General features: G+C 40.5%; 1 protein-coding gene across 2 annotated transcripts in view; it reads right to left on the bottom strand.

Moving 5' to 3' along the window:
• PCLO (piccolo presynaptic cytomatrix protein) overlaps window positions 1-18,132 on the bottom strand; it is a gene marked incomplete at its 5' end in the record, with an annotated part of 246,970 nt that overhangs the window by 209,818 nt on the left and 19,020 nt on the right. For both annotated transcript variants that reach the window (XM_083440693.1, XM_083440692.1), the window contains one exon: window positions 8,568-9,744. In XM_083440693.1, the coding sequence (XP_083296819.1) occupies window positions 8,568-9,548 (981 nt within the window). The remainder of the gene's footprint in view (window positions 1-8,567; window positions 9,745-18,132) is intronic.

The raw sequence follows: 18,132 nt of genomic DNA, 5'->3' as shown, positions 1-18,132 counted from the left end.
GTGGCAGACAGAAGCTAGTGGTGTGTTCATTTCTCTGTTTCTTTCTCTTGCCTGGGTTTTATATTTTAATATTTTTGTTATAGGCAAGAGAGACATGAAGGGCAGAGAGGCTCCCTATAAAGATACTTCCACTGGTTTTTCTGCAAGAACTCTTAAGTTTCTTTCAATAAATCTCTGGCCATAGGTCTGCCTGTAACAGGGATGGCTATCTTCTCTCGCTCACTTGTATGTAGGATTATTTCAAACCATACACAACAAGTGGTTTGGTGGAGTTCATATCCTTCACCCCACTTGCAAAGACGTTTGACCAGTTTGGTTTCATACTTCAGGATACAAACTGACTTAAATGATGATAATGCAACAGTTTACCCGGTGCATGCTAGAACCACCATAATATAAGTATTATGAAAATATACTGAGAGGAGCTAACAAAGCATCTTCCACAATATCCTGTAATTAGAAGGCGAGCTGATTGGTGGAAGTATCTAATTCCCCTATGCTTTTTCCTAAAGAACAGACTCAGCACACTTCAACTGATAAGCCACAGTAGCCCCTTTTGTCAAATGAATTATTGTTTTGCCTGTGACCGACACTGCTACAATGAAAAAATTTGACACATTTTGGGCATTGTTTTAATGTACTTGTTATATATTTTGCTCAACAATGGCATGTTTTTAGGAAGAAGCTATCTATAAACATTCCTATAAATAAATAAAAAGATAAATGATTAATTCATCCCAAAGGGGTCTATGTCCTGCTAGTCTAGGACAATAACAAAGATGGATAAGTCTGCCAGATTGTCTCCTGGAATCCTACCTGGGAACTACAACTAGAATCATCATAAACATTCCACTATAGCGAGTCACTTATCCATGCTTCTCTCCAATCATGATTTTCTTTTTTTTTAATTTAATTTTATTAAATAAATTTTATTAGTATTTTCCACACAACACCACCATGAAAAATATTGAAAAATAACAATACACAACACACAAAAACCAACATTCAAAAAACTAAAAAAGCAACAACTAAAAAAAAACCAAAAACAAATCCATATCTTACAAGTTAATAATATAATATCTTACAAGTTAATAATATAAACACTATAAAAACAACAACAAACATTGACTTCCACCAATCCCACAGCACCTCCTTTATCTCTCATTGTGTCTTCCTGTTTTCCTTATCATCTCTATCCTAACATCTAGGTATAAACCCTTCTTTCTTATCCTTTCACTTCACAAGGTTATTCAAGACTCAGCCAGATTTCTGTCCTCAAACCTTGACTTTTGAGGTGTTCATTTAGGCACTCCCATTCTTTTTTAACTTTACTTTTTGGTTTTTGTCTTATTATGTCTGTCAATTTGGCTAATTCTAAGTATTCTGAAAGCTTACATAACCACTCTCCCCTAGTGGGTAACTGATTCCCTTTCCAATACTCCAATCCTGATTTTCAAGGAAACATCAGAGTTCTAATCTGGGGGCAAGAAGATAGGTACTGCATGTCTGTGTGAGGTTACCTTGCATGATCAAGAAATGGATATATCTCTGTGTGAAACCAATTCATCTACTTAACAGCACATATATGCAGTAGCTATATTTATGCATGGATTGATATGAAATTCAGATGGCCTCTTCCATATGTATGTAATCAAGCAATCTCAAAATTGCAGTTTTAGTTCTAGTTTTAATGTGATGCATTCCCCTGTGAAGTAGTATGTCTGCCTAGAGACAGGAAGATGGTGTCCAAAATGGAATAGCCTGATAGATGACATATTCCTCACAGATTGAAATAATATTTTGCACAATGGTTTATATAGTTGCTGTTTCATTTTCATCCTCTAGATGCTTTCTAATTAACATGAACTAGAAATTAAAGTGCCATTTAGATATATGCAACTGCAGTTCCTCAGCCCATAACATTTATATATTTGTTGCAACCAGAGATGGACCAGGCTTCCGAATTCTGTGCCATTTCAGGCTTGCTCATGCAAGCACAAGTCCTTTCCATCCATTTTGTGTGGAGTTTTATTAAAGGAATCACAAAAGACCACATTTAAATCATTCCCATTTTCTGTTCATTTTTTCTTTTTGCATAAAATATACTCATTTCAATGCATTCATCATAAAATATGCATCTTGAACAAAATGTTGATAGGAAATATCACTTTTGCGCACTGAAACTGCACTGCAAAATCTGGAGAGATATGCAGTCAACTGGGAGTTGCAAGATAGTTTGTTTCAGATTGGGTGATGGAACAAATTGTTCCTCATTCCTAGTTGTAAACAATATGGTACATAATTTAGGGTTGCCATATTTCAAAAAGTGAAATCCAGACAGAAATTGGATGTTTTAGAACTATCTCTGAGAAAATCAGCAAAAATGACACTGCCGACATGGGCTTCCCATGTCCGGATTTCCCCAGACATTTTACCAATTTCTGCCCGAACACTGCTTGCAGGTGCAGAATTCTGGATACATCTGGGAAATTCTGGACATAAGGCAACTCTAAGATAAATGGACAATTAATAGAAAGATGGGTATTTTTAAAAAAATAATAACAACCAGATATTTAAAGAACAAGCTCCTGATTTCAATTGTTATTTTTGCATGTCAACTATAGTAACGTTTTGTTTTCAACAACAGCCTAATTTAAAATGCTGTACTTAGTCCAAACATCTTAAAAGCAATGCCTACACTTCTAATCTCTTAGCACTGAGTGCATAACCCAGTATGAAACATGAGTTAACGATTACTTTCCTAGGTAAAGAAGAAGGATTGGAATAAAAACAAAATATGCTTTCCCCAGGGAGTTTTGCCCGGCATCTTCATTATATATCTTTAGGCGCCAAGCAAAAACATTCCTCTTATCCCAGGCCTTTGTCTAATTAAACAATCTATGGCCTTTTAAACTGTGAGGGGGTTATTGTTTTTGTTTCTTACTATGTTGTTTTGTTCTTGCAAGCTGCTCTGTGATCCTGTGATCCTTGGATGAAGAAATTTAATAAATATAGAAATTTAATGAATTTAAATATGGTTTTCCCAGTAGTGATGTATGGAAGTGAGAGCTGGACCATAAAGAAGGCTGATCGCCGAAGGATTGATGCTTTTGAATTCTGGTGCTGGAGGAGACTCTTGAGAGTCCCATGGACTGCAAGAAGATCAAACCTATCCATTCTTAAGGAAATCAGCCCTGAGTGCTCACTGGAAGGACAGATCCTGAAGCTGAGACTCCAATACTTTGGCCACCTCATGAGAAGAGAAGACTCCTTGGAAAAGACCCTGATGCTGGGAAAGATGGAGGGCACAAGGAGAAGAGGACGACAGAGGATGAGATGGTTGGACAGTGTTCTCGAAGCTACTAACATGCATTTGACCAAACTGCAGGAGGCAGTGGAAGGCAGCAGTGCCTGGCGTGCTATGGTCCATGGGGTCACGAAGAGTCAGACACAACTAAATGACTAAACAACAACAACAACAAATTCAGTTTTGCTATGACAAACACACCATCTTTGCAAGCAATTCAGCTTGACAGATGGAACGGTCCCTCCTCTCCTGTTCTAAGGATTCTTCCAATCCCTCCCTTCCCAGTGCCAATTTCAGGGGGTAAAAGGCCATACAGAATGGGGAAGGGGGAAGGAAAGGCCCATTGCACAAGTGGTTGTCCTTGTTGAAGAGCTTCTGATGACTGGTTCATTAGCTGATTCCTGCCCTGTGTCTTCTGATGTTTGTTTGATTGTTTAAATAAGCTTTTAGGCTTTTTAAACCAGGTTTACAACTATATACAAATACATTATATACAAAACATTAAACATTAATATGTCTTTCTAGATCACATACTACATTTAGCATTGTGCACTTAGTAATATCTACAAGGAATCTGCAGGTCAGCAGAGGCATCAGGTTCTAGGTCCTGCTCTATTCTGTGTTAACACCTACCGTATTTTTCGCCCTATAGGACGCACCAGACCACAAGACGCACCTAGTTTTTGGAGGAGGAAAACAAGGGAAAAAAATATTCTGAATCTCAGAAGCCGGAACAACAAGAGGGATCGCTGCGCAGTGAAAGCAACTATCCCTCTTGCTGTTCTGGCTTCTGGGATAGCTGCGAGCCTGCATTCGCTCCATAAGACACATTTCCCCTTACTTTTTAGGAGGGAAAAAGTGAGTCTTATAGAGCAAAAAATACGGTATATAATCTGCCACCCAATGAAATCTATATTCCCTGTAAACTAAGACAGTGATCTCTCCAGTAATAACTTTCTCAGTTAGCGAAGTTGCTTGAATTTGGGGTTGGGGGTGGGAACAAAGTTAGTGGTAGGTATCACAAATGTTTCTCTCTTGATTTTATTTCATAAAAATTATGTGTCGATGGATTGTAAGAACAACAACCCTCAAAGCAGTTCCTTTGCCATGGTGCCACATGAGGATGTCGTGAACTGACAATGGGACATTGCAGTAAAGAAAGCAGCCCCAGAAGCAGTGCCACCACAGCTGCAAAAGAGGCAACACTGAAAGCAGGTGCCTGGTGAGGACAATTCAGGGGAAATCACACACACATCCCACAACCACCAAATTTAACTTGTTTATTTATTTTCTTGGTGATTTAAAAATCAATTTTCTCTGATGGCTTCCTATTTCCTCTACTAACCTTTCTCTCTGTTCTGGCAGTGTTTGACTGCGTTACAGAATAATAGGGACGAGGGAGAATGTGATTCTGCCCACACTTCTAAGCGAACAGACTTGATTTGGAGTAATGCACAAATAGGAAACTATTTGGACTGCACACTTCTCCAGATTTGGTGATGAAGTTTTTGGCTCCAGAATGTATACAAAAATGTGTGTGTTAGAGAAAGAGATGTACAGTTTAGAGAGAAATGCACACGATTTAAATGCAAGTTTGGGTGCACGTTTTTCCAGCAATTGCCTCACAACTGCCAAACTTGATTGTACCAGGAGGGCTTCTTCACTGTTTGCAATTCAAACATAAACTTGCTGTACAACAGTGGGCAATGCTACTGTTATGAGCCAATCGATGCAAGACATTTTATTCTCCAAACGTAATTCTTGGCTATGCATTGAAGTGGACAAAGCAACACATGGACCAGTCATTTGTGGATGCAGCCGGCAAAAATTCTTTGCAATCAGAGTGTGTGGAGAAAAGGCTACCATGATCACAGAAATTGCTGGCAGCTGCAGCCACCGTCAAAGGCTTGTTCGCATGCTACATTTATCAGCATGAACAAATGTCTAAGATTGCACAGCAATCTTGCCTAATGTCTTCTGCAAAGCAACCCTGTGTAATGTAGCAATCTATTTTAGATTTGTGATTAAAGAGGAAGCTAAATAATGGTCCTTCAAGATGCCAGATGCAGAATAAACTGCCTTTTGTCATCAAGTTTGATCTAGAAAGATCATGCAATACGGCTATGATGACCACCACTCTTATAATTTTATGTTCTTGAATTTAAGAAATGGTTTGCTTGGCCATAGTTAGGTCTGCGCTCCTACCTGCCCTCTGCTCCACAGCTCAGAAGACTATAGATGCAATCACAGCAATACTGCAGGCCTCATTTACAGTGGCTTACTCTCCTACATTCTGGAATGCTGGTGTTTTGTATATATGTATGTTAGGATTGTCAATTGTGGGCCTAACTGTTGGCCATGGTGCACATTCAATGGGCCTCATCAAGAATGTGAATACAATCTGTCCATTAAGAACAAATGGTGCACATTTCCCAGTCAATATACATAATCCCCAACTGGCCTTGGGGAATGTGCATATTTTTACTGCATTCTGTACATTCTCTAGGCAATGCATTCATTCTCTGGTCAGTGTGCATAGTCTCCAAGAATCATGCACTTATTTTCCAACTCTAGTTTAGAAGTTTTTGATCTGCACCCTCCAAGCTGCTCCTGGCTCATTGCCTAATCTTACGAGGCCCCACAACATACCCTCCTACTGATCAGCAGAGTAATGGGAAGAAGGAGTGGAACTCCAGTTATATATTAACTTTATCAATATAATATATTATAAGTGTGTGACACTTGAGGCCCAGATGGTCACAGTGGCCAGGAGTGTCTATTTTAGTCCTTCCTGGACAGAGCTAGCTTAGCCACAGTAATCCATCTTCTGGTAACCCCCAACATTATCCCATAGTTAAGTGATGTTCATTGTGCAGTAACACAAGATATGGCCTTCTCCACGGTGGCACCTCACTTGGGAAAATTACTTCCCTTTTTATCTTACTTTTCAGTGTCACATAAAGACACAACTTTTCACCTAAGCTTTTGAAGGCAGTGGAACAGATGGGGCCAATTCTACAATGACTGGTTGTCTGTCTGCTGCACTGATGTACAGTGATAACTGTATAACTGATGTTTTGATGCTTCATGTGAATTCTATTGCTTTGTTTGAATAATATTAATGTTCTACGTTGTAAGCTGTTCTGGGAGAATTAATTGATGGGCAGGCTAGAAACTGAAATAGGAGCATAGGGAGCTGTTTTGTACTGAGTCAGGCCACTGGTCCATCTAGCTCACTAATGTCTACACGGGCTGGCAGCAGCTCTCCAGAGTTTCAGGCAGGAGTCTCTCCCATTGGGGACTGAACCTGGGACCCTCTGAATTATCACTGAGACAAGTAAGTAACATGAAAGATAAAGAAGTGAAGCTCTATAATGGTGGGATGTTGTTGTTACTGTTCTAGACAAAAGTATTATATCTTCCTCAGCTGATTTGGTAAGAAGTGTCACGCTATCTCCTAGCGGAAGCCACAAAAATAAAATGGAATTGTGCATCTGGGTTTACAGGCAGAGATCTGTTGCAACTGCTTCTTGGCCACAGAGCTTCTTGGCGCCCTTCTTGGCCAGCCTCCTGGGCCCAAGCAGCATGCACTGCAGACGGAGTCAATAGCTGGCAGTTCAACGCACATCCCAATACTATGCAAGGATAACCTTTAATCATTATCTGACAAACTGGGGGAGTTTGGGATTTATAGCTGTCACAGAGGAGAGAGAGAGAGAGAGAGAGCAAGTACAAATCTTATCATAGAGCCTGCAGTAGTCACACCAAACGTTTTACATCAAGGCAAGCAGAGGTATAGATATATAGATATGGATCTATCCAGCCTCATATAACCAACATGCTTAACTCTAATTAATGCCAGAAAGGGTTAAGACCATAGAGTAAGCTGTCCTGCTAGGCTTAGCTAGGTCACACAAACACTTCACCTTGGGAGGAAGGGTTACCAAACTCTTGGTTCTCATTCTTCCACCATGTGAACCCTAACAGTAAGCTGGATGCTCCAAGCTGAGACTGCGTGGCTTAAGCAAGGCATCTTTGAGTTTCTATAGAAATAATTTAGAAGCACTTACCATCTTGCTACTGTATGGAAAAGTACATGGATCTGACCTTTGAAGGGTTTGTAAGTAAACTTTTTTTAACTTACTGAACGTGTTGTCTCTTTCTATGGCAAGGGAAGTAAGGAACTTTGGAAGCAGCTCAGAAAAGGATATTTTAAAGGTCTAACAGCCTATATTTCCTCACTTTTTTGCAGCATGTTTTGTGAATTTAAATCTCTGCTGGGGTTCTCTCTCACCAAAGAGTACTTTCCCCAGAACCTGGATCTAGGCATCCAGGGAATTCTCCTTTTTATTCTTTGACCAAATTACCAAAAAACAACATACACAAATGTGTATGTGTGTGTGTGTGTGTGTGTGTCTGTATCTATCTGTCTGTCTGTCTATCTATCTATCATCTATCTATCTATCTATCTATCTATCTATCATCTATCTATCTATCTATATCTATCTATCATCTATCTATCTATCTATCTATCTATCTATCTATCTATCTATCTATCTATCTATCATCTATCTATCTATCTATCATCTATCTATCTATCTATATCTATCTAGATATCTATATCTAATTGCAGTGTACTTCTATCTAGTGGGGGTGGGGTTATTGGTTTGTTTTGTTCTTCTTATTTATTTTGCATTTTTTATCTAGAATTTTAATGCTGTGAACCACCCTGAGACCTACAGATGAAGGGTGGTATACAAATGGTTTTATTATTATTATTAGTAGTATCAAAAAGTAAAAACTTACAATACTTTCTGCTTCACGACCCATACTGTCTAGATGCATAATTTTCAAACATTCTAACCTCACACTGATTTGTCTGCAGAGGAACTTGAGCATCTGTTGCACAACCCTATGGAGAATTCTGAGGCATGTTCAAGAACGCACTCTCAGTTCCCATGAGTACTAGCCCAGTGTGTCAAGCCAAACTATCACTCTGTGCAACCCAACAGTACATCCAGCATTGTCCACTGTATTGCAGGGGAAGACTAACAGATACGCCCTTTTTAAGCAGTTTATCTGTCATTGCCAGTGTCCTCCATGAGGAACCCCTGCTAAAATTCCCAAAAGGTCCCAGAAACTCAATGATCTAGATGCCATAACACATAAAGGTCATGCAGGTCAAGTAAACTTCTCAACTCATTCAAACTCAATGAAATTAAATCTTCTTTTCAGTTTTATGGCTTAAATGTTCACTTACCTCTGTTATATGCGGATTAGGATTGAACCCACACAGACTGCAAACTACAGTTTGACACTGAGTACAAGTATTGTAATTGGCCTTCTCAGGAGTGTGCAGAAGCAATTCGGTGGTAGTGCAAAGTGGGCAAAAGGTTTTCTTTGGAGCTGATCCACCAGGCTGAGATGAAGCTGCTTGTTGCTGTTGGGGCGGTTTCTCAGGTCCCGGCTGTTGGCCGGTAGGTTTTGTAGGTCCTGCCTGCTGCTGTGGTGGCTTTGCAGGCCCAGTTGGCTGAACTGGTGCCTTCGAAGGTTCCTTTGTGGGGCCTGCTGCCTGGGGGGCAGCCTTTGCTGGCCCTCCTGGCTGCTGAGACGGCTGCTTGCTGGGTGGTGTTCCTTGCTGGGCAGCTGGCTTGGCAGGAGAAGGCGCCTGGGAAGATGTTTTAGCACCATCAGGTGGCTGTGAGGGTGCTTTTGCTGCTCCCGGTTGTTGCGGTGAAGGCTTTACAGAGCTCTGCTGCTGAACAGGCTTTGTAGGCTCTGGCTGCTGTGACTGAGCTTTTGGTGGCCCTGGCTGCTGCGACTGAGCTTTTGGTGGCCCTGGCTGCTGTGACTGAGCTTTTGGTGGCCCTGGCTGCTGTTTTGCTGCTTCTGCCTGTGGGCCTTTTGCTTGGCCAGGCCCTGTTTTCTGAGCCTGTTTAGGCACCCCAGGTGGCTGTGGTTGCTGCTGCTGCTGCTGCTGCGGTGCCGGTTTGGAAGGTCCTGTTTTCTGCGGGGCTGGTTTGTCAGCCCCCTGTTGTGCAGCTGTTGCCTTCGGAGATTGTTGTTGTGCTGGTTGCTTGGTGGGTCCCTTTTGCGGCTCAGGCTTATCCTGCTTCGGTTTCTTTGAGGCGTCTTCCTGAGCTGGGTCTGAGTCAGAAATCAAATCAAAGGGGTTGAATTTGTTTACAACTGACGTGACTGCGCCAAATGGGTTGGCATCCGAGAGGAAGCTGGGCATCATACTTGGCTTCTGGTCGTCTTTAAAATCAGTTCTTGATTTAGACTGTCTCAAACTTGTAGAGGACGGGCTCTTCCCAGGCAAGCGCTGCTCTGTTTTCAACGTATCTACTGTTCTGCTTTTGCTAAGAGTAGGGGGCCCAGCACCTGGAGGCTTGCCTAGTTGCTTCGGATGTTGGCTGCTGTCAAGCGGAGCATGTCTGCAAAAGGAAAGAGATGATGGTTTAAATACCGTATCACATACGCACAAATACACAAATAGTAAGCATTAAAAATGTGGCGAATTCTTACATTTTTAAGAGACCTAAAAGGAACTCTTAAAAAATTATGTTACCTAATAAAATCTAAATGGCAGCGGAATGCCTTAAGTAGATGTCAACCTCATTTCCCATCATTTACAGGAAAAAGGAAATTTCCAAATTTCCAAAGCAGGCACGTTACACAATGACTTCTGACATTTCCCACTGACCCTCTTACATTTTTTTAATTAGCAGCAAGTGTGAGAATCCACAAAATTTATGACGTTTGCTACAATGCCTTGTGGCATCTCAAGTGGCAGGCAAATCTCCTAGTTTTGCATTGCCAATAGCAACTGTTCGCATTCTATGGACTGCAAATGGCTTGGTGGGTCATAATTTGTATAAGGTTGTGCTATTCAGAAATGTGTTTGAATCTCAGCTCTGCACCAGGGAAAGTACTTAAAAACCACAATCTATAGTTTCAGCTCCTAACTGTAATAATATGTTTTAAGGAAGGTGTTGATAAAATACTCATCCTTTAATTGCTAATGAAATAAATTGCATCGTATAGCAAAAGGTACCCATACAAGGGCTTCGAAGTAAAGTAGAAAGACAGAATTCTGTATGTTACTACGTCTTTGGAAGAATGCCAGGAGGACATTCAATAGGGAATCACTGTGCTGCTGGAAGGTTAAAATGAAATGTATTTCTCTCTCTCCGGAGGGTACCATATTCCTCAGCCCCTCCACGTGCTGCGAGTTATGTTTTTGAGTTTTCTAGCATCTAAATACAACCACACATGCCCAAAAACATTATTCCCCACTGCACATTCATTTTTTAAAATGGCACTCATTACATTTAACCTATTAAAAATTCCCCGCTCTGAGAACAATAAAGTGACTCTGCAATAATTTTTAATTAAGAGTTTCATCAGAAACGAACTGCTACAGTTGAATAAATAGTAGATAGAGCATGCTATATTTGAATTCTCCAAATGCAAAGTACGTTATTTTAATTGGCTAATATTTTCAGCTTGCGTTTTTCATATAACACTGGATTCTTGCTGGAGGTCTTCCAAGTTATTTGTGTATTCCTAAATTTTTCCAAAGCATGTCCTCTACACATATCATAAAGGTTTCACCCAGAAGCTGTTATGGAAGGGCAAATACATCATTGTCCAAGATGGCAGTTTAGACTGTCTGCTTAAAATATAGCCAACAACTCAAATTAGACAGACAAAAGCATCTTCCTACAAACATCTGGGCAGGCAATGATTCACAGGGGGTTAAGGAAAAGCATATTACACCTTACTTTACTCCCTGGGGCTCTGATTCACCCACAGGTGGCCTGGAAAGCCAAGAGGAATGTTCTCTAATGGCACGAAAATCAGCCCATTCTTCACAGGAAGATAGGCAGCCATTGGGTGAGGAATAATTGATGTGCTTGAATTAGTCAAATACTAGAAGGAAACTTAAGGTTGTTTTTCTGATATAGGATAGAAGTTGCAGTATTAGGGGGAAGGTGGTTGAAATGTGCTGTACCTAAACTCCCTATCCATCGTTACCTCTCTTGAGGGAATGGGCAGACTCTGGATTTATACTGAGTGTAGAAGGAGGAGAGTAAAATTAGGGGGGAGGGGGGTCATATTCCTTATGCATTTGCATATTTGAAATGTCTCTGGAATTTAGTGTCAAACAATTCCTGATTTCTCCCAGCAGCTCATACCAAAAGCCACTCTTGAGGGCTACAACCCAACCAATTTTAGCAAATAAGGTGTTTCTCAATATCTGATGATAGACTGTAAAGTTAAAGGTAAAAGATAAAGAACCCCTGGATGGTTAAGTCTAGTTGAATTTGACTGTGGGGTGCAGCACTCATCCCGCTTTCAGGCCAAGGGAGCTGGCATTTGTCCACTGGCAGCTTTCTGGGTCATGTGGCCAGCATGACTAAATTGCTCCTGGTGCAACGGAACATCGTGATGGAAGCCAGAGTGCATGGAAATGCTGTTTATCTTCCCACTTCAGTGGTACCTATTTCTATACTCACACTGGTAGGCTTTTGAACTGCTAGGTTGGCAAAAGCTGGGACAGAGCAACAAGAGCTCACCCCATCACACGGATTCGAACTGTTGACCTTCCGATCGGCAAGCCCAAGATGCTCAGTGTGGTTGAGACCACAGTGCCACTGGCATCCCTTATCAGATGATACTGAACCTTTGGCTTAATTATAAGTATTCTGTATTTTTTTTACAGTTTTAAAAGGATATTTTGATTTTAAGCAAATCTTTCCCATAAAGATTACTGCAACATACTGGCCATTGCTGACAAATGTGAACATTCCTGATTACAATTTAGTTTCAGGCAACTAAATTGCTGAAATTACATGTTTCTAGACAAGAGCAATGAAACTAAGTGCACTCATATAAGTCATGTTTAAGGATTCCCACCTCCCTCTCCTGTATTAGAGACACTTTCTTCACACAACAAATCAGCAACATTAACACTACACCCTACTAAACTACTGTGGAAACAATGACAGCAAAAATCAGCCCTGATGGACCAAAATGGATGACAAGTTCAACTCTGTGCCAATATTCTGCAAAAGTGCTTGGAACTGACTTTGCTGACTCTCAGTGACAGTCGAGTGAAAACTTGACATCTTGGATAAGATAAAAGATAACATAATAACATCAGCACAGTGAGATCCAAAAAAGAATAGCAACCATGTCACAACGATGTGGAATTACAAGCATTGTTGAAATGTTCAGTAGAAAATGGAATGCGCTAGAATGTGTCAAAGAACCCTGAGTAAAGAAATGCTGGATAAGCAAAGGTTACAGTCATAGCTTCCCAGGTTATGGTAATCCATAATGCATAGGTTACTTGGGTTCACCTATGTAAGTAATGAAATTGATGTAAAATTTCATATTTCTGGTCTACTTCCTGGTCATTCTAAGAGGTATTTGGGTCCTTTTGCTTACTGCTGTCTCTCTATCTCTACCTCTTCTGTCTTTGTTACTTGCTGCCTAAATTTTTCGCAGGTTCTCATCCACAGGATACTGGCTGAGTAACTATGAACTATATTCCAAAATGCTATCTTCGTAAACTTGGAAATTAGGATGTGCCAAGGAGCTTAGAAATTCTACTTCAGCAGTAAATGGGCTGGAGGAAGTCAGGAGGCCAAAGCTTCAATTCTTTTTGAGACAAGCCTACCTAAATGCTTAGAAAATTGAGATTAATTTTAATCTGTTTTAGTGTTTTGCATGTTTTAAAGTAGGATTGTATTTTTTTCTTGATTTTACTGTTTTATCTTTTGTAAACCACTTTGATTTTTTTATGATCTGGTGGTGTATAAATTTTATGAAATAAATGAAATAACTATTTCCCAACTCATAGCTCTAAAACAGATTTACAACCACCCAGCCCAAACCATACCCTGTTAACCCTTTGAAACAGCAGACACTGAATTCCCCTGTAAAACTACAGCTGCACAGGTATGGCACTTCAGTATAATCAGTCTCCCATAAATTAGTGCTATGGGACATGCCTTATCAACAACATCTTGCCAAACTCTTCTTCTTGCCAGAAGCTAGGTTTTTCCCCTCTATAAACAAGGAATTAGGTGTTTGCTAAGAGCCACTTCAGAAAAATATGTGCAGCATTGGGTCTCTCACAAATGAATAGCATCCACTAAATAGTGCTAGAGGAGATATAAAGTCTCTGCCTGTGGCATTTGACATGCCATGAGTCATTACACACATGCAAGTCATCACTTGATGAACATGCAGCTCATGAATAGCCCCACGAAGGTGCACAAATAAAAGTCATGTCAACAGAGCCAGTATCTATGAACCACCTGAGAAATGAAATACTGATTTAAGAATTTTGTAACAACTACCCCCACTTCTAAATGTTAGCAATTTCACTCCTCCGATGCTGCAGATGAGATTGTTGTAAATCACATGCCTGTCTGTTACAAGTCTGGGAAAGGAAGAGTCTTATCTCTTCCGCTGTGGGTACTATTACACTGTACTTTCACTTTTATTTTTTCCTGTTTGTTCTCTTGGAGCTGGAGAGAACGGATGCCATTATGCTTTTGTCTGTACATAAAAAGGTAAAGGTAAAGGTACCCCTGCCCGTACGGGCCAGTCTTGACAGACTCTAGGGTTGTGCGCCCATCTCACTCAAGAGGCCGGGGGCCAGCGCTGTCTGGAGACACTTCCGTGTCACGTGGCCAGCGTGACATCGCTGCTCTGGCGAGCCAGAGCTGCACACGGAACACCGTTTACCTTCCCGCTAGTAAGCGGTCCCTATTTATCTACTTGCACCCGGGGTGCTTTCGAACTGCTAGGTTGGCAGGCGCTGGGACCGAACAACGGGAGTGCACCCCGCCGCGGGGATTTGAACCGCCAACCTTTCGATCGGCAAGCCCTAGGCGCTGAGGCTTTTACCCACAGCGCCACCCGCGTCCCTTGTCTGTACATAGTGTGTAAATAAATAGTAGATTAGCTCTACAATGTCTCACGCTTCCTGCTGTGTTATGCCAGAAGATTAGTGTGCATATATCATTCTGATGTATGTCGCTAGAAGCGCACAGAAAGAGAAGGGAGATGCCTTTTCCAGAGCTGTGCGTACCAGAGGACGCTCAGAGTTTCGGAGGGTTGCAGGTACCCCCAGGGCGCTTTTCCAACACTAAAGACTCCATTAATTTCAGTAAACTGAATAGAAGCAATCCTCTGAGAATAGACTACTATTCTTCACTGAAAATGACCAAGCAGCATTTAGTTTGGTATTCTACTGACAGGTCTTTTGAGTGGTGTCATGCATTTCGTAAGCTTTGAATACAATTATAGGTTTTCCTAATGTCAGCCTACTTAGAGGTCTTGCTAACAAAAACATGTGTCACAATACGTTCGCCAGTGTTTAAGGAGCCACACAAGTTTTTTGTTTTTGCCCTTTTGTATTAGGAGGCGAGCATGGTTGCTCCTCTTCTGAAGCTAGTGCAACACCATCCTAAACATATCTATACAGAAGTAAGTACCAATGAGGTCAATGAGATTTACACTCTAGTAAGTATGCTTTGCTTTGAACTACAACCTCGACCAGCTGTTCTTAAAATTCTTTTAGGCTTCCTTGTTCTGCGTTTAAAACAAAAACATGTTATGTCCACAATACGCATGGCCTTGGAAGGTTTTTGAATTAAAACTAAAATGCATCGCAGTGGGTGGTTAGGTTTGTGCATGCGTTAGATCACTTTTTATGGCTGATGTGGAGAATTTGCAAGCCTAGAAGTGTCTACCTGCTGCCTAGCAACAATACTCCATTCCCTTAACCCCAAGTGTGCAGCAAAAACCATGAATTTTAGAAAACATCCACTATGATTTGCTTGTCAAAAATACTCGTTTTCATTTGTCTTGGGTACTACAAGAAAGTGCTCTGCGGGCTGTGCTGACCTGCAGAGTGGAGTTTAAGAATAATTTTCATAAAATTACTTTAAGAATCATTTCCTTAAAATTGTTCGAACAGACATGAGGCAAAATTAACTCACCTGGGTCTGCTTATATTTTGTACCTAGCCTGAAGGTAGTAGATCAATGGAGAAATGAAGAAAGCAGGACTCTACCAGGCCTCATTTTTTGCAATCTTTCATAAAATAGCAAAAGGTACATTGCTTACTTCTGTCAAGTTGTAAAGAGATGCTCCCCACCCCCCTGCTTTCTTATATAAATGACCCTTGGAATTTTTACTGAAGGGTGGTATAAAGATATCAGAAATAAATGAATATACACAAATCTTTACTAGAATAGAGACCCATAACAACCTTGTTGTTTCTAAGCCAAAGTCAAATGATAACTTTATTCCCTTCTGCTGCTCGCTATTTCTCTAAGATGTGGAGACAAGGACAATACAATGCCCGTGTAACGTAAAAATAAAAAATGGATTATATCTCATTACATACAGATTCTTGCTGACTACATAATAAAAGTTCATCATTTACAATTAAGGCCCATCAAACAATCTTCATGGCGTATGAAATACTTCAGTGACTGTTTTAGGTTTAGAGAATTTGACATCTCAAGATACATTTAGATTGCATTTAAGATAACTCTTTTAGAAATGAACATTGTATACTAGGCATAGGCAAACTCGGCCCTCCAGATGTTTTGAGCCTACAATTCCCATCATCCCTGACCACTGGTCCTGTTAGCTAGGGGTGATGGGAGTTGTAGTCCCAAACATCTGGAGGGCCCAGTTTGCCTATGTATACAAACCAAACCCTAAAGAAATGTTGATATACTTGAGAGAGTACTCAGCTACCTTAGGCAGAGCTGGCCAAAGATATTTTGGCTCTTGAGGAGCACCCCAAAATGGCACCCTTTTCCTCAAGGAAAGAAGGGGTGAGGGAAGATCTACATCAGAAACAATAGGGAGGGAGTGAAAGGTCAACATCGGGATCTGCCGCCTGAGGCAGCTGCCTCACCTTGACTCATGGGTAGGCTAGCCCTGATCTTAAGGAAAACCTTTGCTCCCCACCATCCCTGTGTTCCCAGGTGTCCCTAGGGATTTTTACAATGCTATAAAAGAACGTTTGAGTTCTTCACTGTTTCAGAGTTAAATAATATTACAGTATCAGCCACTATGGTCATTTTTAAATTAGATTAACAAAGGAAACCTGTTTATGGGGCACACTAGCAGGTGAATTAAGATATGCCTTGGAAGCCTTAATCCAGGTGCCTCTGCCATCGAACATGAGGCTGGAGGTGACAGAAGAGAGACTGTTCTTGGTTCTGATTCACCATTTCTAGAATTCACTCTTGTTAGAGGGACCTGCCAGTTGCCTGTGCTGCTATATTTCACACACTAAGTAAGAGCTTTTATTCCCCCCCCCCCCAAGACTACTCATGGTGATTTTAATCTCATCTTTGCTGGATGGATTTTAACCTCAGCTATAAACAGCAATTGTGGCAATGCTATTATTATTGTTTTATATTTCATTGAAAATTGTTCTGAAAACTATTTAACTGAAGGGCAGAATTAAAATAATTGCATACATAAATCACAAAGCAGATGAAATTTCCCACTTGTGTCATTTGTTAATTCACTTTGAATGAAAGGTTTCCTTCCAAAAGGTGGGTGGAACCACCCTGGGAACTTTGAATGAAGGGTGATATACAAATTTAATAAATTATTACTATTATTTTTAAAACTGTTAATAAAAAGCTTTTGCTTTCTTAGTTTACTGCTGAAGTCAAAGCTGTTACAAGATGTATTAACTGCCAATCTATCATGGAGATTTAAACCAAATTAAAATTCTGTGATTTTAGAGATGAAACTGAATCTAAATTGGCAACACAAATACATTGAATTTTCTTCTCAGATAGCACACTTCCCTTGCAAACTGTTGAACTAAAAGGATAACTTGCATACCACTACTTGGAACTTGAGGTTGGTGGAAAGATAGTGATGTGAACAGTTTAGCAATGATTCAAGGTTTAATCTAAAATAATAAACCATTTTAAATTAGCATGCCAAAGTTATTTAATGTGCAAGATGGAAATGGACCTTGAGGTAACCTCAGTACAAGACTCATTCTTCCCTGTATTATCAAAAAAAGCCCCTGTCTGTGCCATCCATCCAGTATATTTCTCCACACTTAGGCATAGAGGTAATCTGTAGATAGCGCATTAATGTTATTTCAATAAAATAAGTACCAGCACCAAATATGATTTAGGGATTCTTTTATGCTCTTCGTTGCAGTGTGAATTAAGGATTACTTTTTTTAATCACAGCTGGTAGCTGAAACAGTTTTTACAAATGCAATTGGTATATTACGAAATCGTCTTCATAAATGAAATATTTTGAGGCTCTTAAGCATTATATTTCTGATGTTTTTATTATTAATATGATAGAATCTGTATGCAGATTGTTACTACTGTGGTGCAAATTCAGTATAATCCTGACACTAATCCTGATCGAAAATCTGTAGCTTGATAGCTGTGCAGACAGGTAGGGAGGCTGATATTGAGGTCGTCAGCAAGCTTTTCTAATTTCTAACTTCTGCTGCTTTCCATCAAGGTTGTGGGAAATTGACTGAACCACAAGACAAGTTGCTTCAGATCTAGTCAATTTCACTATGGGAAGACAGCTTCATAAACAAAATATAGGACAAACCCCGCGGAACTCAGTGGGACTTACTTCTGACTACATGTTTAGGATGGTAAAGGTAAAGGTACCCCTGCCCATACGGGCCAGTCTTGACAGACTCTAGGGTTGTGCGCCCATCTCACTTAAGAGGCCGGGGGCCAGCGCTGTCTGGAGACACTTCTGGGTCACGTGGCCAGCGTGACATC

The sequence above is a fragment of the Podarcis tiliguerta genome (genome assembly GCF_965153285.1).
Source record: "Podarcis tiliguerta genome assembly, chromosome: 5".
NCBI classification, from domain to species: Eukaryota; Metazoa; Chordata; class Lepidosauria; order Squamata; family Lacertidae; genus Podarcis; species Podarcis tiliguerta.
The sequence above is the reverse complement of the archived record's forward strand: the minus strand, read 5'-3'. Positions and strand labels throughout refer to the sequence as shown.